The following is a 26,788-nucleotide window of genomic DNA, read 5'->3' on the forward strand; positions in this document are numbered from 1 at the left end:
ATTTTTATATCGTAGTCTTCCTTCGCTGCATGTTTACATCTCATGACAAAAAACTGCATTATGATTGGGTTGCATAACATTGTTGCCAGCTTGTCACTGCAGGCTTGGCTCTTGTGTGCCCACCGCAAACTGCAAGGCAACACGCAGGCACCAAATGTGTTCCTGCTGTTACCTTCAACAAAAGTCACCCGTGTGACCAGGCCTTTATTGAGCACAAAATAAATTGAGTGATTAGCTCCTAAATCATGAACTGATCACAGGACACAAACATTGAATATGACTCAATGAAACTGCAGTGTTGTAACAAAATTAAAGATCATAAATAGACGATTTGGGGAAAACTGATGTAATATCAAAGGGATGATAACAAGTTTTATAAATATTCAAAGATAAATTACAAGTGGTTTTAATAGGTTAGGTCATGACTGACTATTAGATCATGTTATAATAAATCAAACTACCAGAGGACAATGTATTAGTAATTGTCGATGATGAGTGGGGGAGGTTTTAATGAAGTCAACAAAAGTACCTTACAAGGTCATTTTTTCCATATTTGTTTCCACAAATGGTCTACCCCTGCACAAAAACAAATACTTCTATAGAGCCATTAAACAGCCATGGCCTGCAAATTTTGGACCATATTTTAACAGCTGCTTTCTTAAATGGCTGCAAAAACAAAGAATTTTGGAAGTGTCCTTTTATATTTTAAAAAGCATCCTTGCTCTACTGTAGTCTGTACATTCTTAAAAACACTGGGCAAATTAACCTGAAATTATCAACAAAAAATAAAATACGAAAAGAGATAAAAGACAGAAGCAAGAAATGTACTTTCATTACTGAAATTAGTTAAATAAACAGAAAACATTAGCAGTGTTTAACACTGGTAACTTGACCTTCACTGGTCTTTTGCAGTGGCAGGTTGTTTGAAAAATCTGATGATCTAGCACAGCGTTTGCCACCCCTTTCCTTGTTGGCACACCGTGTCTGAGGGTTTTCGTTCCAACACAGCGCTCAATTGCTTAATTGAACCGTATCAATAAACAAAGAGCTTGAAAATAACGGGAAAATGCCCAGTTAATCACTTTACTAGTTCAATGAAGGGTTCAATTAAGCAACTGAGCGTTGTGTTGGAATGAAAACCAGCAGACACAGTGTGCCGCCAGGAACAGGGTTGGAAAACACTGATCTAGCAAGTCCGATAATTATATTGCTAGAAAAAAATAAAAGTTTTATGCCAAAGCAACCACTACTGTACATCCAGCCATTGGTACACTTCAAGACCCATGGGATAAATACGTCCACACTGAGCACGCATGGTTGTCTTGCAGAGGCACTAATCAATAAATTAGGTTCACTGCAGTGCAGCTACTCTCAAACATAGCCCTTGAAACAATAGACATACAAATTACTCATACCGAAATTTACGAAAGACCAAATATACACAATACATAAGCATGTGATGCAGAAGCAGAAGTTTCAAGCTCCCTAATGCGATTGAGTACAAATCACGTTAAAATCTCTTCGGATACAAACAAACAAATGCAAACTGGAAAAAAATAAATAAATACAAATTGTTTATAAGAGCATGTATATCAACCACAGAGATAATTATCTAGCAGCAATGACCTCTACATTGGACAGTAATGTTAAAATACTGATACTACAACTATACTATACTATGGCTACTACTACTTAATAATAACAGAAATAAGCTTTATAGTCATTTCAACTGGCTGTTATGTATAAAATGTCCAACATGCTAGCTTTGAGTGTTTTTCTTTGGATTTTTGTTTGATTCAATAGTTAAAGCAAAATTTGCATAAAATAAATAAATAAATAAACTTCACTAAAAATAAGATTACTGTGATGTCACTCATATCCTTTAATTTAATAACATTAAACAGAATCTGTGTTTTGAAGTGCCCTCATGTTTCTCTTTAGATCTTGTTCAAGTGCTCTCTCATTTCGGAGCCAGTGGTTTTAAATTGAAATTGGAGAGCAGGATTATGCCAATGACAAGAAATCAAAAGAAACAAGGCCCCATTAAATTTCATATTTGTTAAAGCTTTGCTTTCTATGTAAGGCTGCCGTATCCCTTTCAGTGTCACATTACTATCCCTACAGCACTAATATCGTAATTTTTCGATATACTTAATGAAAAACTGGCAAAAATTCACAAATGTGACATTTCGAAATTTAACATGAAATACTGTACTACTGTTATGGCTTCCGGTCAACTTTTGCAATATAATTTTGTAGTTTCTTTGATTACATGATGTTAAATAAAGATCAAAATTATATTCATACAGTTTTAGTTTTTTTTAAAAAAAATTTTATTACTTATCTAAAATACCAGGTGGTGCAAAACTTCACTTTACTGCCCTAGCTTTGTAGCAGAGACAAGAGGAATAATAATAATCATAATAGTATGTTCAGGTTTTTTTTCTCAAACCGTATATACAGCCTACATAGTAAATCTTGTTCTGAAAACAAAATACATTCATCCAACTTAACAGACTACATTTTTCGAATGTTGAAAATGGCACATCTGGTGCTGAGTACAGCGATTGGGAAAGGTTGTAGGTCAGTAGTGCATACATCAATACCAGAAGCTCGTATTAAAGGCACAGCGAAATCAACACGATATTCTGATAAAACAATATTGTGAAGCTTTTTTTTCACACATTGTCCGCTAAAGTTCAAAAAGATGACCTACTGGTTTTAATGATCATTTGGCAGTCATTGCAGTTTTTCACAGAATGATTAATTTTTATTATTATTATTATTATTATTATTATTAATAAGAAGAAGAAGTAATAATGTAGGTATAATATGGATGTTAATATAAAAAATGAGAAAGAATTGAAATTGTAAAGTTTATCCGCTATCTCGATCGTGTTGTGTCCTCAATCAATTTTGAATGTATATCTGAGCCAATCAGAGGCCGGGATGTTTTCCAGCTATGATCGAGTATTACAATTAAACAGTTTCAGACTTCTAAGCACAGACAACTACAAAGCTTAGCTCATCTTTTTTTTTTTTGTTTTTTTAAACCAAATCATCAATTCAGGCTGAACAGGGAGTCCAGTTGCCATCAGCACAGATGGTAGTGGTTTTAAATTATGTCCTTGAAGAAAAGTGTGCAAATTTTAAAAAGGACCTGGCCAAGTACACACCCATGGGGTTCAGCAGCAAAAACAGAAAGGTAGAGATACAGTACTGAGGATTATATAAAACTGCAAATAGATAGTGAATGATGGGAACCCAACATGGCCATGGAAATGAAAGAAGATGAATGCTGCATTAACAATAACAGTACTTGAAATTCTCTTCATTTTACATTATAAATTCATGTTACTTTCCAGCAGCCAGGACCAGAAAAGGGCTCTTTAATGCACCTGCTATACATATGGCTACATCATATCTCATTTCAATGAAGTCTTCAGTAATTGTTGTTAGCAACAATTTACTGTGCAGCACTCATGGCTGTTTACAGAAGAAAATATGGTAATACCAATGACTAAATATTCTATGCAGTACAATCTTCCTGTGAGACCCCTGGTTCCATACAGAGGCAATGGTAGATTTTTTAATTGCAAATCACCAGGCTACAGAAGATTCATTTGGAGGTCTAATTTGGACTTTAAAATCAATTATGTACAAGCATTATTTGTTATAGCTATTTGCATGTTCTTAAACAGTTGAAAGGGCTAAATGGGCTGCAAAAAATAATCAAATTAAATTAAATAAACAGATTTAAAATCAAATTATTAAATAAACAGCTAAATAAATCAAAATTCCCTTAAAACGTTAGGGCCCAACAACTTATACCTAGAACCTAGTTAAGTCCACAGGCTTTACTATAAGCCAAAAAAGGTAATAAAACAGAGAGTACAATTTCAAAAGACAACATTTTATAGGTATTAAAGATCAGACTTACAGCTCTAGTAACAGAAAGGAAGCGGTCGTAGCTTATCAGAACTATATTGAAGACTGAGGCAGTACATAGGAGGTAATCCATCACCAACCAGAGTTTGCAAAGGCCTCTCCCAAACGTCCATCGCCCAGTCAGTATATAAGGGATGTATATTGGGATGCAGAAGGCACCTAAAGAAACCACACAAAAAAACAGCAGTTACTTTGTTTTATCAATACTGTTCTCAAACGCATCTAGTTCATTCAAACATGATATAATCTAACTAAAATCATTTTTTGGCTGGATCACTTTGAGAGGAAGATACACCATACATTTTTATGATTACTTACACAGGACACGCCACAAACATTCATGCAATACCATTTTTATTGAGTGAAGCTGGTCGAAAAACATACACGACACCAAAGGGATCAAGTTTTGTATTTAAGGCCTTCCTCAGGAGTGTAAATGAACACGGTACTTCATGTATGTTCATGGAGTATTTTTTCTATACAATATATGTGTATTTTTTCATTTTAGCTAAACATTATCACTGTTGGCAGTTGGAACTGGTCATTATAATAGACTGTGATATCATGTGGAGGCACCCCTGTACCCTGTAAGGGGCTTTACAGTCAGTTTACTAGTTGTTGTTTTTTCTTTCTTCCTTGTTGGCATTAGAATCACCATTTTACACAAACATTTTCTGTCTTTGTCTAATTAAGCCAGAAGATCACGTATATTTAAGTGAAAAAAATCCCTAAAATATAAACAAGGAAATGGATGTTGTTTCTCAGTTTTAGGTAGATATTAACAACTTTTTTTAAGCAGTTTTGTGTTTTATGGTTTGAACCAGGTCAAAAAGTTATTCCATATGGATGTATCACGACTATTTGAATAATGCTCTGATTTACTTGTGAAGCAAGTCGATCAAACTAACTTCCCTGCAGGATAGTACTGAAACTTCCTGTTCTTTACTTTCCTCAAACTTTCCAATACTAACTTACTCCAATTCAATTAGTGTTAACAATAGCAGGGAGCTGAAGGGAAGTTCAGTGAATTAAAGCAAAGTACTAAATATGCAACTTGTAACAATATAGCAGTGGCAGCCTTTGTTTTTAAATTGCATTGGTGTGGAGTTGAGAATAATTTCTTGTTTAAGACAAATACTGTATTATGTACATCACAGACCAGAAATCCCACTCACAGAACATGAGGTTGATTTTTTTTTTACTTAATAATGCATGGAAAATAAAAACTGGGGATTTAGCAAGAACCAAAGGTATTTCATTTCCAAAATGAAGACCTTTTTCAAAAACAACTGACAGATTGAAAAAAAAATACTACAAATTTATTTTTTTTTTCCCATAAATAGCCTTGAACAGTTGTCATACTGGAATTTGAATTATGCTGACATTTTGAAAAATAAAGATCTATTATATATATATATATATAATATTATATATATATATATATATATATATATATATATATATATATATATATATATATATATATATATATATTGTAATACAGCAGGGAGGGGGTTAATATCCTCCCTGCAGAAAACATGTGCGTATGCACATTTTGTTAATTGTTTTATTATTAATTATCACCTGCACCGGGTAGTTATTGTTAAATTAAACCCAGGTGCAGGGTATTTATAGAGAGCAGCCAGTTTGTTCAAGGCTGCTGTGAGTGAAGAGCCCGGTTGCGCAAAGGCAACCGTAAAGTATCGTGGTGCCGAAAGGGTACGTGAGTGTGTGTTTAGTTTTTTTGTTAACCGGTAAACAGGTTAGCTGTCCGGTCCTGTGTTAGTTAGGTTGTTTATTTTTTGTTTTGTTTATTTCTGTTTATTAAAAGTGCACGTAAGCGCTGAAAAATCAATTTTCCGTGTCTAAGGTCTATTTTAATGGGGCAACGAACGATGTGAGTTGCGAGGATCTTTTACTAATATATATATATATATATATATATATATATATATATATATATATATATATAACTGAAATGCTAAGTAACAAAGTCATGGTTCAATACAAGCCATCCTCACTACCAGAACAGAGATAAACCCAGAGTGGTGCTGACATTTATAAAAGTAATTTGATAGAATGGGAAGTGTTTTAAAAACATATTTCTCTGCAGGGTAGTTGTTGATTGACTTGCCTGCTTGGTCACACATGTAGTATAAATAGAGAACTATAAATGGCAGGCAGACTAGATTCCATCAAGTCGAACTGATGAAGAAATGAAAATAAAAAATATTCCCTGAGATGTAATTACAACATTATTTGTTATTTGCTTTATACTATATACAGTTTACCTTTTAAAACTTTTGATTAAGAAAAAAAAACATTGTTGCTTACTGTAATAGAAAGAGCAGTACCAGTTGCATACATTGTAGAGATCCTTTATTAAAGGGAATTACATATTAGAGAGCATAAGGATATATTTTATACAGTGATAATGCTTCAGCATTTTAAAATGATAGTACATTTTCAGGCAGTTTGTTTTCTTTGAAACAAGTTGTAATAATGATTCAGAACCTAAAAGTGGATAACTGATTTAAAAACTTTTGGGACTGTCCATTTAGGTAGGTCTATTTAGGCAGATTTTTTTTTTTTTTTTTTTTTTTTTTTTTACATATTTCATTCAATTTTCAAAAGAGCATTAGTTAAGCATGGAGCTGAGGAACTGGCAGGAGTCATTTTGTGAAATCATGTTTTCACAAACACCTAGGTTTTAGGACAAAATAATGCAAATGCAAAAATAATGCAAAATAAAGGAAAAAAAAAAAAATAATAATAACATCACTGGGGATCCAACAATAAAATCACAAGTTTTCTTTCTTTATTTTTTTAAATACAAAATAAATAACACTAAATTCAAAAATATATTATTTTCTCTTGGGATCTAGGCATTGGTTTTACACAACCAAGTTTTTGAAGAACAATTAACTGTTTAAAATATTGGAAATTAACCAATATTGTTTATGTTTGCTTGTGAACTTATTTTAGTCTCCTGATATTAGTTTTGCTAGTACAATGCAGCACTAGTTACAGTCACAGACAAAAGTATTAGCACCCATCACTTATTATACTATAATTCAAGGTAACAGATTAAGAACAAGCATTTAGTAAACTTGAACCACTTTTTAATAAAACAAAAAGTTAAATACACAATTTCTAGTAATTTAACAAATAATATTTATTAAAAAACAAACTTATTTCTTTTAAATTTTTGTTCATAACAAACATATTGCATGTGAGGTGCTGTCAGCCACATTATTGTTTTGTTTTTGTATTTATTAAAAAATATATATGAAGGCAAGAAGCCATAGTTTGTTTTGTTTTACACTATGGATGGGAAGCCCCATCCACTTGAAAACCCTTGCAGGAGGTGGCCATCTCCTGAATTAATTAATTGTTTAATTGTTGCTAATCGGGAGATGGTCATCTGTCTAAAAAGCCTGCAGTGTTTTCTGTTTAAATCTTTTATTACATTTTTTTGTTTAAATAAAAATGGTGCCGCAGCGCCTTTTTACACCAGAGTTACCTGGTCTGTTTTTGTTCCTGCATTCTAGCCTGACATATACATCTTCTTGTTGAAACGTGGACCCATTGTGTCTTGCATATTTTACATTAGATACACAGTGCTTGGCTACAGCTTTTTTCAGATCAGTCCAAAGCATTTCTATTGGATTGAGATCTGATGATTGCGAAGGTCATTCCAAAACTTTGATCTTAATTTTTTTCAAGATTTCCACTTGGCTGAGTCGTATGCTTTGGGTCATTGATTTGTTGGTATGTTTTGATATGTGGTTGCATTCCATTTTCTTTGGATGCACACTTCTTGAAAGAATTTCAGTTTAATTTGTCCTGTGGCACTTCTTGATTATTGCTCTGATTTAGGATTTTGGTATTTCATATGTATTTGATACTGTTCTGTAGCCATTTCCTTACAATTGCATCAATTTGTTAAGAACTTAGGAAAGTTGTGGGTACAGGCTTGGCAATCTCCCTCTGTTCCAAATGCTTTTTGCGACGTTCCTGTGCTAACTGTAAAATATATTCTCGGCTTGGTAAATTCTTCTCCATGTACTCTTTCTAAGTCACCCAGGAGTTGATGGCTGCTAAGTCCAATACATTGTAAAACACCTGAAAAGGCCTCAGCCGGGAGCGAGCTTTCACGGAATACTTCCGTGCCATCTGAGCCAAAACATCAACTCCATATTTTCTTGCACTGTAAAACTCCACGGTCTCTGGTATTTATATTTCACTAGTCCCGATGCTAATTGACTGACCAAAATAGCACAGCTGGCAAGCAGGCGCCAGCCTTTGAAAAGGCTGATTAAAAACAATAGACTGTCGGTCATTCACTTAGGCAAAGATTAAATTACAGCTAAGCACATTGCGGACTAGTAAATAAAAATAATAAAATAGAATACAGTTCTGTATAATCACAATACAATTGATTTCTGTGTGGCCGTCAATGTGACTGCTCCCGGGATTTTTAGGTATAATGTAATGTATCTCTTTTATTTCTGCACTCCTGCGTTTCATGCTTTGTGAGACTATTTAATATATACAGAAAGGTACGTGAACACGCAGCCCCATGTGTGTTACATGACTAAAAAAACTTACATTTCAAAACCAAAAACCACCAAAATGACTGCCGCGGGGCTTCTAGTGATAAGACAATATGTGCTTTGCAAAGGTGGGGGAGGGGAGTGTGATGAATCAATATATGTATTTGTTTCTATTATTATAGTTTTGTTTTAGTGAGTGTGGCAATATTGTTTTATTTGTGTTTGAGTACTTCTTCCTGGTCTGGAGTCACCACATGAGCCAACCTGTTCACAGGTATTTTATAAGCACACCAAGGATCTACTTTATAAAATGTCCTGGGAAGGTGTTTATTGATGCCTTTGATCAATATTCTAGTTGACTATTTCATAAGATAACATACATACTGTAGGAGTCTGGCAGATGTACTGCAAATATGGCATAAAACTTTAAATTGCTAATATGGGAAATGCATTCCCTGCTGTTTGATAAAATATTAAAGATGATTTATAATACATTACACTATGTAACACAATTTGTGTTCCTGGGTAGTGTTATTTCCTAATTGCTTATGCCTCAAAAGTATAGAAAATGGCTATTATTCCCCACAAACTTTGCTTTTGTGACCAGAACAGGTAAATTTCAAAATATCACTATTTCCAATGAGAAAACGGGCGAATTTGTGTCTTTTCGTTCACATAAAGTCAGAAAAAAAACAACATATGAATCCAAATTAACATGTATTTATATTAAAGTAATACAAAAATGACTACAAAAGATTTAGAAGTGAGTAGTTTTTCGAGATTTATGATTATACTGTAAATTTACAGTATAATAGCCATTTTCTATATTTTTGAGGCATAAGCAATTAGCAAATAACTCTTACTACCCAGGAACAAAAAAAAAATTGTTACACTGTGTTATTATGTACATTAGTCCCCAACTGTTACAATATAAGAATGGCGATATTAAGAAATGCTTTCATAGTAGTACACAAAATGTAAAATATTAAATATACAAATATAGAAATGCTCTGGCTATGGGCACAGGTGCTGAAAAGACATTTAGAAAAACATTCTACATTAGTATATGTAAAAGGATGAAGGTCAGGTGTGAACCTGTAACCTCCCACACTGCAAGCAAATGTCTTAACCACTAAGCAAAATAGCCAGGATCGTCTGCAGTAGTAGTTATGAGCTTTTAATTTCATCTCATCTCAAGGGAAAGAATCTGTAACAGCAGTGCACCACATAACACTGTCCATTACTGTGACAGAAATACAATGAGTTCTGGTGATAAATCTCCCTCCCGACCTGTGATGGCGCTAAAGAACGGGAGTAGAAGTATCTGGAAGGCTGGCCTGACAGTTCGTTTCCAGGAACGTGAAGTCGGGAAAGAAAGAAGCGAGACTGTTGTAAGACCATATTGACCTGAAAGGTAAACGAGGGGCAGCTGCAAGTAATAAGGCAGCTGCAACCGTTTACCTAGATGTCATGCGGGAGTACATATAGGGGCCAAGGTAACACTGTTCTTTTCCTTTGTTTGGGTTAAACGATGGGAAAGAGAAGGACTGAGAGAGGAGCTCTCAGAGTTTAAGAGAGATTTATACGTGTTGTGTGTTATTTCTGTCTGTTAGTCATTGTCTGTTTTTTTGTCGCACCAAATGACAGTTAACGCACACCTCTGGAGCTGTCGCAAGGAGAGCACTATCCGGAGCACCACTGCACTGAGCACCTGCACGTTTTCATTCACCCAGGACTGGTGACCGTGCCATTGTTTTTGTTCAGGACCGTGCCTTGTTTTGATCATCCCCGTGCTTTACACATTGTTGTGTATTGCCGGGGATTTATTATTTGACGGTCAACAGACCTGGAAAAAGAACAATAAAACACTTATTCACTGAATCACAGTGGTTTGCTTATCACTCCTGCACCGCATCACCGCTACACCTGTTCCCCTTACCAGCCACTTGGCCACAATTACACATACACATAGTGTTATACCATCTACAGTCTCAGAGAAAAATATTGGCACCCCATGGTTAATGTAATTCAAGAAAACATGTTAAATACAAGCATTTAGTGAACATTAGCTGCTAATTCATACAACAAAGACCAAAATGCATATTTTCTGGTAGATTACATTTTTTATACATAAAAACAAAAGCACTTAAGCAATTTCAACTATTTCTTCATGACAAGAACCTTTACATCAAAAAGTCTGTAAAAATGTAACTGAACTAATTAAAATATATATTCACTGATTGAAAACCATTACACAGTAACTAAGCTGCATTATAAAGACATAAGCCAGAAAGAGGTAATTATTTCCCACATCTGTTGAAGAAGTACATTTTTAGTAACAGCAGGTGATGGTCATGATAAAGGAGCAGGATTCACGTTTGAGAAAAGCACTTGAAGCAAACTAAACTACAACAAAGGAAATGGCTACAGAACCTGATCAAAGAAATATGGAATACCAATCCACAATCAGAGCAAAAATCAAGAAGTGCCACAGGACAAATTCAACTGAAGTGCTTGAAAAAAGTGGATGTTCAAAGAACATTATGGGTACACAAGGTAAGAGAATCATCCGAGCAGCTAAAACAAAATCCAAGATTACCAGCCAAGGACAAAGAAAAATTTAGTAGCATTAGGCATAATAGTTCATGAAAGCACTGTACAAAGGCATCTGAACACAGAAGAGTTGTATGCACATCTAAAATATAACTTTCCCTCAAAATGGACCACAGTATGTTTGGACAAAAAGAGGGAAAGCCTTCAATGAAGAAAAGCTTGCTAAACATGGTGGTGGTTTGATCATGATATGGGGGTGTTTTAGCAGTTCAGGGTCTGGAGACATTCATGTTATTGAAGACCGAATGAATGCAGCCATGTATCAAAACATTCTACAAAGTACAATGATGCCATCTGCTCAACACGACAACAACCAACGCATACGGCTAAGTCAACTGTGGAATTCTTGAAGAAAATTAAGATAATCAGGAATGGCCTTTGCAATCACCAGATCTCAATCCAATTGAAATGCTCTGGACTGATCTGAACAAAGCTGCAGCCAAGCATTGTGTAACCAATCTGTCTGAGCTGAAGGAAATATGCAAGCCAGAATGGGCCCATATTTCACCAAAAAGACATAACAAACCAGTTAAGAATGATCATAAACATCTGAGAGCCGTAATAAAGGCAACACTTTTGTCATGAACAAATACTTTAATGAAATAAGCTTGTATTGTATTGTTTGTTTGCTGAGAAAGATTTTTTTTTTTAAATACTAGAAATTGTGCATTTTGCTTTTTTTTATTACAAAGTGGTTAACGTTTACCAAATGCTACATTAGGATACAATACTTTAACATGTTAATTGTTTGTTTATAAAAAAAAAAAAAAGTATAGATTTAAATTGAAAAGTTTTACATTCTTTCTGACTGTTAGGGTACTAGAAAATTCAAATGACCTTCTGATTACAACAAATAACACTAATAACTGATTTGATCAAACTATGTTCACTAGTTTCAGAAATAAAAATTATCCTCCAGTAGATGCCAAAGTCTCAAACAAATGAAACGCAGTGTCAACAACAATTTGGAATAACAAGTTAATGCCATGATGCCAATTTTTTATTTTTATTTGCATAATAAAAGGTTTGCAAACAATTATATATTTCCTGTATACCACTGAGGCAGGATCAACTGTAAATAACATGATCCCACGTTTTTTTGCAGTATAACAATAGTTTCCAATTTCTTCTAATGTCACTGCACAGCTCTACCTAAACGAGAGTTCATAACAGTTGACATAAGTAGAATAAAGCATGAGTTTTCTTTAAAAGTCAGTTAGGAAAACCATAATCATTCGCTAAGTGGGAGAGGGCAAAAAAACAACAATATCATACTTTTGAGATCTGACCACAGGAGGAGGTCAGACGCTAACCCACGAACTACAGCTTTGAAACATAGCGCCCATAACGTTGTACAAAAGAGCCAGGCTCCCAGATTACGTCACCTACCAGCACCGACCCCTACCCCGGTGCACGCTACAATATGATCTAATTATTATTGTATACAAGTAGTTTAACTTGTACATTAATGTTTTTTGTATACCTCAGTATTCTGTTTTCTTTAGCTATAACATAGATTATAATATTTGTCTAATATATAGAAAGTAGAAAATTCAGAGACATTATGGTGTTTCAAATTAATGACAAATGTAAACTAAAACAATAAAAATAAACAATGTAAAGCGTTTTGTCCGACCACAAAACAACTTTGATACATCAGCATGCATCTGAGTCTCTCCCTCTCGGTATACCTTGATAGGGAAGTTTCATAACTTTGCACGGCCCCCCATTATCACATGATTTATATGTTTTGTATATTTATTATTTACTATGAATTGGATGTTTGTTAATTTTTTCAGGGTTTGCGAGGTGTCATGCAATATAGTTATATATATATATATATATATATATATATATATATATATATATATATATATATATATAATATATATATATATTAGTAATCTCACATAATATATATCATATATATATATATATATATATATATATATATATATATATATATATATATATATATATATATCTGTTTGCAGCAATAAAACTAACATATATGCATTTATTGTACTACCAATACAGAACTAAGTTAAGATACTGCAGAAATACCTAAACCACAAACAATAAGTGACTTACCTACTAAGAAGTCTGAAATGGCCAAATTAAGGAAGAAGTAATTGCTTTGGTTTCTAAGGCTCTTATCCACAATAAAAGCCAGAATAACCAGAGCATTCCCCAACACAGTGACTGTAGCCATTAGGACCATAAGGACAGCCAATATCACCATGATACAGCCAGAGAATGAACCTGCTGCTTCCCCGTTCACCTTCGAGGCATCACTGACAGAGGTAGACATCGTGCTGATGTTAAAACCAGTTAAACCCCCTCCCATAGTCTTTTCATGAAAATAAGTACGTTTAAATGCCAAAATATATACTGTTGTTCGTAAATTCACCCAGTTTACTGTGGGGTGATTGAAACAGCACCTTGCGCGTTGAATCCATTGCACTTACTGCTTTAAATATTCTGTTTAGGCAACAAACCAAAAAAAAAAAAAAAGACGCGTATTACTTATTTATTTATTTTTACAATAAATTAAAATAGTCATCTTCAGGATAACAAATAAGAGGGAAAAACATGTTTACTAAGTCAATATCCACACATGTGTTCATATAACAACGAAAAAGATACCCTTTCACAGTATTTTCAGTATTTCACGTTTCGACGACTAACTTGATGCGCCTGTGCGCTTTTAGATTCTATACGTTGTAAAGGTTGCAGATTAAGTTTTCCAAGTAGAAAGTTTTCACAACAGAGTGTCTTTTACCCGTTTAATAAAATAAAGCGAACTCCTTGCAGAGCTGTGTTGTCTCAAGCGAAGCTATTGATGTGATGACTCCCTCTAGCCTAAAATGAAGCAACGCTGCTTTCCTTTTTGTGAAGTAGGATTTGCATCTTTCCTGCCTCTCCAGCAAGCTATTTATTCTCCTCTCACAATCTTCCTTCTGCACTTGGCTTCATTTTAATAAAATGCTTTTTAACTTTTTAGCGCATCAATCTTGAAGATAAGCATCCAGTATATATATATATATATATATATATATATATATATATATATATATATATATATATATATATATATATATATATATACAGTGCCTTGCAAAACTATTCAGACCCCTGACTAATTTTCTCATATTACCGAATTACAAATGGTACATTGAAATTTTGTTCTGTTTGATATTTTATTTTTAAAAACTGAAACTCAGAATCAATTATTGTAAGGTGACATTGGTTTTATGTTGGGAAATATTTTTAAGAAAAATAAAAAACTGAAACATCTTGCTTGCATAAGTATTCAACCCCTGTGCTGTGGAAGCACCCAGTTTGCACCGATGAAAGAAATTGCCCTAACGAGGACACAATTACCTTACCATTGGCCTCCACCTGTGAACCATTAAAGTTGCTGTCACATGTTCTGGATAAAAACCCCACTGTTGAAGGATCATTGGTAAGGCTGTGAATCTGAAGGAAAATGAAGACCAAAGAGCATTCTACAGAAGTTAGAGATAAAGTAATACAAATGCATAGATTAGGGAAAGGGTACAAAATAATATCCAAGTGTTTGGATATCCCAGTGAGCACAGTTGGATCAATAATCAGGAAGTGGAAGCTACATCACACCACCCAGGCACTGCCAAGAAAAGGCCGTCCCTCAAAACTCAGCGCTCAAACAAGAAGGAGACTTGTGAGAGAAGCCAACAATCACTTTGAAGGAGCTACAGAGTTCAGTGGCTGGGAGTGGAGTAATGGTTCACCAGTCAACCATATCAAGAGCTCTGCATAACACTGGCCTGTATGGGAGGGTGGCAAGAAAGAAGCCGTTACTCAAAAAGTACCATCTGAAAGCACATCTGGAGTTTGCCAGAAAGCATGAGAGTGACCCAGCTGCGATGTGGGAAAGGGTTTTGTGGTCAGATGAGACCAAGATAGAGCTTGTTGGCCAAAAATCAAAGCACTATGTGTGGCGCAAACCTAACACTGCCCATGCCTTAAGACACACCATCCCTACAGTGAAGTATGATGGTGTCAGCATCATGCTGTGGGGATGCTTCTCATCAGCAGGGACTGGGCATCTTGTTACAATTGAAGGAAGAATGGATGGAGCAAAATACAGGAAAATACTGCAAGAGAATCTGCTTCAGTAACATTGGAGTGGCTCAAGAACAAAAAGGTGAATGTCCTACAGTGGCACAGTCAAAGTCTTGATCTCAATCCCATTGAGAATCTGTGGCACTATTTGAAAATTGCGGTCCATAAGCGTCGTCCAACCAACCTGAACAACCTGGAGCAAATCTTCCAAGAAGAATGGGCCAAAATCACTCCGACACTGTGTGCAAAGCTGGTACATACTTACCCCAAAAGACTCAAAGCTGTTATTGCAGCGAAAGGTGGCTCTACCAAATATTAATGTGTGGGGGTTGAATACTTATGCAAGCAAGATATATTTCTCAACATAAAACCAATGTCACCTTACAATAATTGATTCTGAGTTTCAGTGTTTAAAAATAAAATATCGAACAGAATGAAATTTCAATGTACCATTTGTAATTCAGTAATATGAGAGAATTGGTCAGGGGTCTGAATACTTTTTGCACTGATATATATATATATATATGATATATATATATATATATATATATATATATATATATATAATATATATATATATTAGTTTTAAAAAATATGGCTGTTTCTACAACATATACAGGTATAAGTAAAATGCATTTAAATGGTGATGATTCCACTATTGCATCAAGTTCATCAAATAACATGGAAACAATGGAAACAAGAATGGTTTATTTAACAAAAGGCTGATTTCTGAATAGTGTAAAAAAAAAATGATGTTGTTTGGATTTAAGGTAAATTAACACTGATTGAGAGCTATAATTGGATTGATAATGCAAACTATTTATGATTTCAAAATGTTTGACGCTATGGTGAGATCCTACACTTTCAACTGAGTACCTCATTAAGTCACCTTAAATGCTATTAAAATGTATATTGAAACTGGGGTCTCTCTTTAATATACTATAGGAGTCAAAACAACATTGCATATATTAAAGTATGTTAAAAAAAAGGGGGGTACACACCACTGCAGGAGTCAAAAAGGAGTCAAAACAACATTGCATATATTAAAGTATGTTAAAAAAAAGGGGGGTACACAAACCCCCCCCCACCCCCCCACCCTTACTTCTTTTAAGAGTCCTTTCACTTTTTTTTATTCAAAGGTGGGGGATGCTAAAAATGCGTTTGCTATGTGAAGATTTTGTATCTTGCCAGATATGACTTGTTTTTATATTTTGTGGGGCAAGTGAGTTTTTGGCAACATAGGCAAAACAGTTAGGCAAGATAGGCAAGATAGTTATCAACCCCACTGAATTAGTTTTACCTTTATATATTTTATATTTCAAATATTTGCAGGTGAACACCCTTTCTGAGGTGTATATAGCAGCACACACAGTCAAACTGCTGTTTTGGCCGTGCACATTTGAATGACTGGAGAGTCAACAAATCAAACTGCAGTATGAATGGAAACGTGTGCAGTTAGAGACTCCACAATTGAGCGGGAGTTTTAATTTCTCTTGAAAGGTCGTGATTAAGAAGAGTGGACTGGACGCATCATGTGACAAAAAGTGCTCGGAAAGAAATCAGTATTTTTTTTTTTTTTTTTTGTCTTAAATACCTACTTGTATATAATTAACAATTTCAGTGACTATCAATACCACAAACCAATGCTTGTTTTGTCATTCATTTTTGTGTAATACTTGGGTGAAGGCCAGTTGCTCGTCTGAAAACCTGTTACTACATTACCGCCTGATCAATACATTGTCAGCGTCCAATTAATCTATATATATAGATCTATATAATCTATATATATAATCTATATATAGAGTATTTTTGGAGAAACTGAGCCATTTGAGGTGGATTTCTCACATGATCATGTTTACGACGTTGTCATCTTCTTAAAAGCAAATCAGAAGTAAAAACTAACTGAAGCACTTCATCTTCCATTTCTGTATTGTCATGAATATTATTGCTCCTGTGTTCATAATTAATCCAGCGCTGCAGCTGCATTTTTTAACGTGTGTGGGAGTGCTGTGTTAATCTGTTTAAATGTATGCTTGTCTTGAATAGTGCTCCCTTATTCATAATTACTATTAGTGCCGCTGCTGCATGCTTTGCGTGCTTTATTAATTTAGCTTGTCATCAGGTAGTTTAGTTTGTCAGTTAGTTTATAATTATAGTTTATTAACATACCCTTGCCTAATGCTTTTCTTTTATTTATTCTGTTTATTGCATATGCTGATGGATGAGTGTCATGACAAGTAATAAATACATTTGATTTATTCATATTGTGATTGGCCTTGACATATTGTGTCTGGTGGTCAACTCCGTCTTAGAGAACACTTTGCTTGCTTCCCAATGGGTGTTCTCTTAGCCGGAGACAACTGTATTGACAAATTTGTTTTTCCAAGCTACACTCTACAGGGATGGAAATGACTCTCCTTGCATAGGTGTTTGAACCATTTCATTTTTTACTTGCTGCAGGCATTTCCATTTTTTCCTGCTACGTCAGTACAATGTGTACAGGTCCTGCAGCTTGTAAAACCAGAAATGTCTCAAACTGCAGTGCAATGAGTGCCTTTTTTCAGTTATGCAGATTTTTTCTGGCATCTGGCATTATAAAATACACATGTTGAAATAATTAGAAGTACTGTAATACATTGGGGTAAAAAACAATGTGGTGTACTGTTCCCTCTAGACAGATTAAAAAAAAGACTGACTGGGGTTGTTATTAGTTGAGCTCTACTGGTGTTTTGTCTAGTTATGAGCGTATGTTGGCCCTGAATATCAAAAGTGTCTTCCGACAGTCCGAAACTCGCTGTCTCTGTTTGTTTTTACACGACCCTTATCTTGAACGTTGTTACCATAATAAAAATGAAACACTTTTCTGTTTTTTTCAGACAGGTGGAATGGGTGCAATTTACAGAAAGGTGGTGGAATAACTATTCAGTATTTAAATGAGAAACATATATGTTAATGATGTATAGTACAGTTTTTACATCATTTCAGGATTTCAATCAATGGACAGGTCGGCTTAAAAGGTAGTAACAGCAGAGATAAACAAAACAAATGTGTGTTTCAGGAGATATGGACCAACAAGAAAACATACACTTACAGTAATGGAACATAATAATAAAGCAATTATGTCAGGACAGCGAGACAAAAAATAAAGTTAAGCCCCTTTCACACTGGCACGCCTGCCCTTGTCCGGACCCAGGTCCTGGCTAACCAGGTCACAATCCTGTGTAGTGTGAAGCCACATACCTGGGTCACACTTGGGTTAACCAGGGTCCCAGAAACCCTCCTCAGGATGTGGGTTGACACACTTTAACCTGGGTTGAGCGAGAAACAATGCTGACTACCGAAAAGCCACGTCAGTTTAATGTAGCCTAATTTTGAATGCATATTTTGTATTAATTCAATTATAGTTTCATGTACCCAGTTTTTGGTGGATATTTTATTCCAAAATGAAAAATAAATGAATACATAAATAAATATAGAAATACATAAGTAACTATATAGACATATGTTTATTTATGCGTTTATTTATTTATTTTTCATTTCTGGCATAAAATATCCTCCATACCTGGTTGCACTTTATGAAAATTAATAACATGCAAGTGTATAATAGGATATCATACAACAACTGTGTAAAAGAATGACATGGCTGAGTGATACTGGCATAACCCCTCAGGGTGCTTGACTAAATCCTCTCTAACTTTACACACATAAATAAAATATCATAGGCTTCTGCATTTGATATCTTCGTAGCACTTGCTTTTCTGTTAGGTACAAACAGGTGGTTTATTTTAGAGCCTGTGTGAAATAGGTTCCCATCTCCATTAGGACTCTTTGAAAAATACTACTACATCCAGTTATTGTGAGTTACAATTCCAAAACTCTTTAGTTCATCAAAAAGAGAATTGTTTATTCAACAAATGCAGGGGGTTCCCTTTTCCAAGCACAGAACAGAAAATCTCCTGAACAACAGGTGCATTGCATTTTTATTGTCTTGAACCTTTTATTTTCTGCTTGTGTAATCATTAAATGCTGAGCAAAAGCAAGCGCTCAGCTTCACCAAAACTCCACGTCTCTCTGTCTATTCTGTGTTGGTTCCTGATTCTGGTCTGATGTCAGCCACTACAGCCGTTTTTGTGACACATGGTGTCATCATGGGATTACCAGCACCTCCTAGAAGAAGACCAGAAATAGGAACCAACACAGAAGAGCCGAGAGACGTGGATTTTTGATGAAGCTGAGCGATTGTTTTCCCTCAGCATTTAATAATTAAACAGACGGAAAAATCAAAGTTTGTAAGACAAACAAAACACAGGACAAAGCACTTTAGCCAAAATAAATATACAAACAAAACATGCTACACAGACAAACACGGTGAGATGGTGAGATTATGATTTACTTAACGTTTTTACTTTCTCCTCTCCACACCCGTTCTCCACTCACCGAACACACAACCCCGAGTGAGTGAAAACATGTTGCTTTTATGCAGCTGTACCGAGACTTGATTGCTAATCAGTCATTCAATTGGAGTCTTGGTACAACTCCACGTGAATTAATAAAAGTGCAATTCCCTGTGCTTGCATATTATTACATTTTACCTACACATGAAGTGCTGTGCAATCCTCATGCCTAAATACAAATATACATTTTAAACCACTTGTGTTACGCAGACCCATTTATATCCCGTGTACCAATGACTATACAACAACACTAACACACTACACGTAACATACAACACTGAAATACACACAGGGGCGGGGCAACATTGCCACAGGCACACTCACACATTATCCTACAATGCTTTACCACATGGGTACACGCAGGACACGGTTTTGGTTCTGCTTGTGGCAATCCAGTTCTGCATCTTTGACATCCACGTATTAGTCTAGACTAGTAGTTCCCCAACTTCAGTGATTTTTTTTTTTGCTTTGCCCCCCCCCCTTCTGGTAAACAGTACAATACTTAGAAAAATATAATTTTCCTCAAAAAACATATTGTAACATTGCGTGTAAAATGAAAGCAGGCTCCACACAGGCAGTAGCTTTGTGCTCAAATTCAGCAGTTTATTAGCACAGGACAAATAAACAATTGATATAAGGACCACACCAAAACAAAACAAAATAATAAAATCTCTCTGTGCTAAAATCTCTCATTCTCACTGAGACAACCTCTATCACTCACTTACCCACACAACTGCACTCAGGCCCTCCTATTTATCGCTTCGGATTAAACCACGCCCTCCATCCGCCTTCATCAGCCTTGTATTCAGTTCAATACATAGTCACTTATTCTCGTTTTTCATTCCACATTTAAATGAGAAAGTAAGGACATGGAAGATATAAAAGCCCATTTAATTGTTTCACAGCAGAACCCTGTACATAAAACAGATTTTACCATTATTATTACAGAATTGTTATTACAGTATACCTTTTATTTATATCGCAGTGTGGTTTTACTAGTAGTAACGCCCTTAGTGCTTTTAATTTGCAATCATTGAAACGCATTTCAATGTGTTTGTTTGTGAAATAAAAGGTACTGTATTAGCAATAATAATAATAATAATAATAATAATAATAATAATAATAATAATAATAATAATAATAATAGTTTAATTTAAGTTTTTGGCTGTGAAACAACTAAATGGGTTTTTAAATCCCCCAAGTTCTTTTTTCCAAATTTATTTTCACACGCGGTTTATTTTACACACGCTGTTTAAAAGTAATTTTATTCAAAGTAAAACAGGTTTAACCCTTTGCGGTTCTATGTCGGACCAGGTCCAATATTACAATGTTCCTTTTACAGTCCATCAAAAAGATATAAAGCACAGGTCGCTAGTCGTTTTTTCTCTGGAAGCTCAGGAGCTGAATGAAGCTGAAAAAAGGGCATATCTCACAGCCCCATGCACTACAGAGATAACACAGACATAAACAAAGGAGAGATAGATAGCTGCTTCTGCATCTAGCACTCAAAGAATATCATAGACACTTCCCGATAACTCGTTTTATCACCAAACTCTTCAATAATGTGATCCAAGTCATTATTTTATTACTGTGGCATCTCAAAAAGCTCTGCAAATGCCTGTGATATTATTTGAGCGCTGGATGTGGAAGCAGCTATCTTGTTTCTTTATGTCCATGCTAGGTCTGTGTTGCAGGGACTATGCGTATTGTTCCGATCCGCCCCATTTTTTCGGCTTCTCTCAGCTCCTATCAGTCTCACTTGGCCATTGAAAGGTTTTCTTGGCTTTTTCCGGAGAAAAAATGACTAGAGACTTGTGCTTGACATCTTTTTGATCGGACTGGAAAGGTAGAATTGTAATGTTGGACCTGGTCCAACATAGGACCACAAGGGTTAATGTTAATGCAATTACGAATAGTAATTGTAATGTTTGTCCAGCTTATTTTTTTATTATAACTTTATAAAAGATGTATTTGACTGTAGGTGTATCTAAATCTATTTTTTTTCATTTGATTTGATTTGTGAAGAAAATGTATTTAATATTAAAACCCGCCACCGCTGCACTTTCAAATGAAGGAGGATGAGGCAATAGAGTCGTTGAGCTGCGATAGGTCTGAAACAACACAAGCTCTGTGATGGGGATTGGTCAGGTTTCACAGGGGGTTGGTCAGATTAAATGTGATCCCTGCTTGAGTAGTTGATTGAGTCAGTCATCCTGGAGGTGGGCTCACCGAGTCTGCCATTTACTGCGGAGCTTTTACAATCGCCAAGTCTGAAAAAATATTTTCCAATCAGGTATTGGCTCACCCTTAATAACCTCTGGTCCAGACACATGCCGGTCTGTCCACCTTTTAGAAATGATTCTGGACTGATAACTGTTGTGTTTATGCATTTCATTTTGATCGCAGAGGGCTATTTTGTTAGGTATTCCTTCCATCCAAAATATTTGAGTTGGACAGAATTCACTATTTTTCATATCCAAGGTTTCCCAAGCTTTATTATCATCGCTCGAAGGGCCTGTTACTTTGGCTGCATAGGCCATCCATTCAATAGGAAACAATACCTTGTACAAGAGAGGAACACTTCATTGTTATACTTTAATGTAGTCAAAACCATCTAGAACAACTTTCATGTAAACAACTATGTTGCTATTCAGGAAAAGGATTTGACTTTTTTAATATATATATAATTTGTTTAGAAATGGGCTCAAAATATCCTGCACAAAAAACAGGTAGAGAAAGGCAGAGACATTACATCACTGTGTTACTGACAATTACACTAATGCTTTTGAAGTGTTTGAAACAAAGCTACGAAGCAGAGGTTAGCAATGAAACCTTTTACTTACAAGAGAGCAGTTGCTATAACTGTAAAGAAGTACCTCTGAGGAAATTATTTTTCATGTTACAGCTATCTGTCAAACATTGTATACAGCTTGCAGTATTAGGATATTTTGGCATTTAGGAAAAGATTATGGTAGAATATGGGGGAAAGTTAACAAGAGTTCTAAGGTTGTGTTATTCTGGATTTAAAGGTTGAAATACATACGTTAGGGTTGAAATGACTTCAGCCCACTGTCAACTGGGATTTCTGCATTGCATTTCAATGGTTTAGTTCCAGCCCTCATTATCCTCAATTTCTACAGAGACCTCAGCTGGAACTGAACAAGGTCAGAGGCTTCTTCTGGAATTATATAACATTATTAATAGAACAGAACAGATTGAAAAACAAAAGTGTTGAAAATGCAAGTGCAAAAACAGAAACAAAACTGAGTTATTTATTGAAATAGAATTTGAACATCTGTACATTATGATTTCAAGTTGCTATATGTGTGAATGTTTTCATTGCAATTTGTAGTTCTTTTATAAGCCAGGCGATGCCATTTAATGTGAGTAGGGTTGTGGGGCTGTCAGCTTCAAGGTGTTTCTTACATCACAGATACTGTATATTTAATAGGAGTGTCGGCTGTTTCCACAGTCCCCATTGTTGGAAAAATGTTGGAGACCCTATTTTTACCTTAGTTAAGCCATAGTGTGCATGTTCTACAATAGGAAAATAGTGCATTTGTGAAAAAAAATAGATGTTGCACCACTTGTTGAAAAAACACTTTAACAGTATTGGGCACAGCAGGCTGGGTGTAAATAAATGTTGCCTGTGCAGCTCATTTACTGCATCAACCCAAATGGGAAGTCTTTATACATACTGTACCGTACTGTAAAGTGAGTGATTATCTTTTCTACTTGCTGATCAGAGCCATGTTACGAAAAAAGGGGCACATCTGTGCTTCATATGATATTGTACAATGCATGCACACATAGCAGTCAGATATAAATATGTATATTGTATATAAATGAAGCTGTAACAGTTTCCTACCCTGTAGTTACCAAGGAAACATAAACAAGGAGAAAGTCAAGAGGGCATTTAACACAATGTATTATGGATGTCACATTTGAGGGGAAAAACAAACAAAACCAACAGGAAAGGAAAACAACATAAAATAACAGAGTGTTCTCTCAATTACCAGTGTATTTGAAATTGTGTTTTTTATTCAATGGTCAATTTAGCAATGACAGCACAAAAGCAACCAAATCAATGCACCACAACTACATCGTAAAATAACTTCTTTAAATGAAAATGTTAAGTTGTAAGGGCTCCCGAGTGTCGCATCTAGTATAGGCGGTCTATGTGGAGTGCAGGATGCGCCCCATAGCCTGGAGATCACAGGTTCGAATCCAGGCTATGTCATTGCCGACCGTGACCAGGGTTCCCAGGGATGGCCCAGGTAGGGAGGGCTTAGGTCGGCAGGGCAATCCACGGTTCACCACACATCAGCGACCCCTGCCCGAGATTGGCAAGAATACATTTCAGAGGCCGTGTCTTTCAGCCTCCATTTCTCGAGTCGCCAGGGGGTTGCAGCGGTGAACCGGGATAAAAATAATAATTGGGCATTCCAAATTGGGAAAACCGGGGTAATAAACATTGCCAACGACTAAATTAAGAAAAAAAAATCCTATTTTGTTTTCACAACTCATTTTATACAGAACAATTTTATTTTTATATCGCATCTTTCCTGTGGAACTTCTCAAATCGCTGTACATAGCATAAAACACATCAGTAATTGTTAATAAAATACATTTAAAAAACCCTAGAAACAGCATTTAGAAACAAAGCAATTTGAAGAGTAGGAGCACACGAAGAGAAGCTTTGATCTCCCAATGTAGCGCATCTAGTTGATAGAATAGCCAGCAGCCCAGCTCCTGAGGAGTGTCAAATATGAAGGACCAGTTCCCTGGACAGCCTTAAAGGTCAGCAGGAGGACCTTTAAAATACTTGATAAAAATGTAGAGATTTTAGGACTGGGTTACGTGTTACATTTTTTTGTGCCTGTCAATATTTTTGCAGCAGTGTTCTGGACTAACTAACAGATGTACCAGTTTAGAAGATAACTAGGGATTTGCTTCTAATACATTTTTATGAACAATTAAATGCCGGGGTCAGAGTTTAAATTAAACCATCACACACACACACACACACACACACACACACACACACACACACACACACACACACACACACACACACACACACACACACACACACTCTTTATATTACATTCTGATACTGACAGCCCTGGGTAGTATTTTCCAAGCAAAGAACCTCTAAATAATCAAATAACGTTTTACCATCGCAAAGACTTAACTACAAAGTAATAAAAATAATAAATAATAATAATAATAATAATAATAATAATAATAATAATAATAATAATAATACTAGGTAGATTCATCTGTGCACATTTTTATTAAAGGTAACGATCTTATAGCAGCTGTCCTGCATGTAGTATTCAAAATCTACAGAATCAAAAAAATCAAAAAATAAATAAGCCTTCCTCCTACTGCTGAGTTTCTAATTGGTGGTATTGTTAGATAACTAAAACATTTGCAAAAGATCTATAAAGGTGGGTTATCTGAAATTTCAGATATAGTTCATTATTAATTGCAACTTTAGGGAACAGTTCTTTAAAATGACATTAGTGAAATTAGAATGTTATGGCTGTAATTATAATCAGGAGAGTTGCGCTTGCATGAGGATCTCCTGTATAATTATAGTCTCCTGTATTATAATCTGTGGCAGTATCAGCAAATTACAGCTTCTGCAAAGTTTTTCATCAAGAAAAGTGCACCCAGGCAAAACATCACTGGATCTCTTTCATTTTTCTTTGTATCTCTTTTGCTTCTTGTTCTTTCCTCCTGAGTTTGCCGGGTCATCCTGGAAGAAACAAACATGTCAAAGGATTGCTAGCATTCTTACAGTACTTCTTTGTACTGTAACTGCATTACTCAGGCACTTAAGCTTGGTGTCATAGCAGGGTGTCTCATTTCAACAGTACAATAGACTCAGGCTAGCTCAACCAAACAAGTTGGGCCCAAACTATTTTTAGTACGGTTAGGATTATGTATCATACTAAAAGGCTATGATCTTTATTTTTTAGTTGCACTGTTAATAATTACAGTAATCAACAATATACAATTGAAACATTTTTTTTCTAATTTGTCCTAATATGTCCTTATCCCTTTCTTTTCTCAGCAGTACTGTTACTATATGTTATATGGCAGAATACCAAGATACCCTTCTCAAGGTGTATGAGATTTAGTTGAACAAGCAGTTGTATGTAAAAACATATTTGCGAGTACATACAAATCCCCAATATTAACCAAGATTCTAACCTTAGTTCAGAAAAAAATGTGTAAAAAAGAAATTGTTCATAAAGTTGTACTAAGATGGGCCCAGAAAGCAATCATTCTTATGAATATGATCCAGTTCATATTCTGCGAAGTTCATGAGAAACCATGTTTTGCTGCTCAATAAACTGAGGTGGGAAGAGTATGACTGGAACCGGAACTCATTAGGGTCGAAGACTGGAAAGTGTCACAAAATAATCCACTACTTTAATCTCATATCCGGAGGTGGAAAACTTTTGATCACCTGTAATGAAAGATAATACAACTCAGACCAAGGACACTGCTAGGACAGTGTGGAGATTGACTTCACATCCTTCCATTCCTACATATTAACCACATCATCACTGCACCCATTTTTGTGTTAACTCTTTTTTAAAAATGCATTTTAATGTTTATGACAACACATATTACTGCTCATAGCTGCCTGTTGTGTTGTACATATTCCTGCAATACAGTTTTAATATAATAACAACTGTTTTCATATTTGTATTGGTAACATTTAATATTAAGGTGCTGCTTATTAATGTTTTATAAATATATAACACATGCTTAATAACTATGTTATAGAGTATTAACAAAACATTATAGATCGTTTATAACCATGCAGTAGCCATAGACAGATTGTGTTTAAACACAACAAAGTACAATAGGCAGCTAAAAACTGTCCCCTTCATAAAAACATAATTAATCTATTATATATTTAGAAAACTTTTATAAAACATTAATAAGCAGCATCTTAATATAAAGTGTTACCTTTGTATTCACATAAAACTGCTTACAAAATCAAATTTACTGTTCAGTCTGTGCTGTACTTGATAGATCTAATCAAGGAATACTTACAGAATCGTATAGGAGTTGAGCTTTTCCAAACAG

General features: G+C 35.1%; 1 protein-coding gene across 1 annotated transcript in view; it reads right to left on the minus strand.

Annotated features, from left to right (window-relative positions):
• LOC121313832 (histamine H3 receptor-like) overlaps positions 1–13,359 on the minus strand; it is a 34,190-nt gene extending 20,831 nt beyond the window's left edge. Inside the window, exons 1-2 of the mRNA XM_041246624.1 lie at positions 13,209–13,359; positions 3,941–4,107 (exon numbers count right to left, since the gene is read on the minus strand). Coding sequence (XP_041102558.1) covers positions 3,941–4,107; positions 13,209–13,359 — 318 coding nt within the window. The remainder of the gene's footprint in view (positions 1–3,940; positions 4,108–13,208) is intronic.
• Between the last annotated feature and the right edge of the window lie 13,429 nt (positions 13,360–26,788).

Source organism: Polyodon spathula, chromosome 4 (genome assembly GCF_017654505.1).
Source record: "Polyodon spathula isolate WHYD16114869_AA chromosome 4, ASM1765450v1, whole genome shotgun sequence".
In the NCBI taxonomy this organism is placed as follows: domain Eukaryota; kingdom Metazoa; phylum Chordata; class Actinopteri; order Acipenseriformes; family Polyodontidae; genus Polyodon; species Polyodon spathula.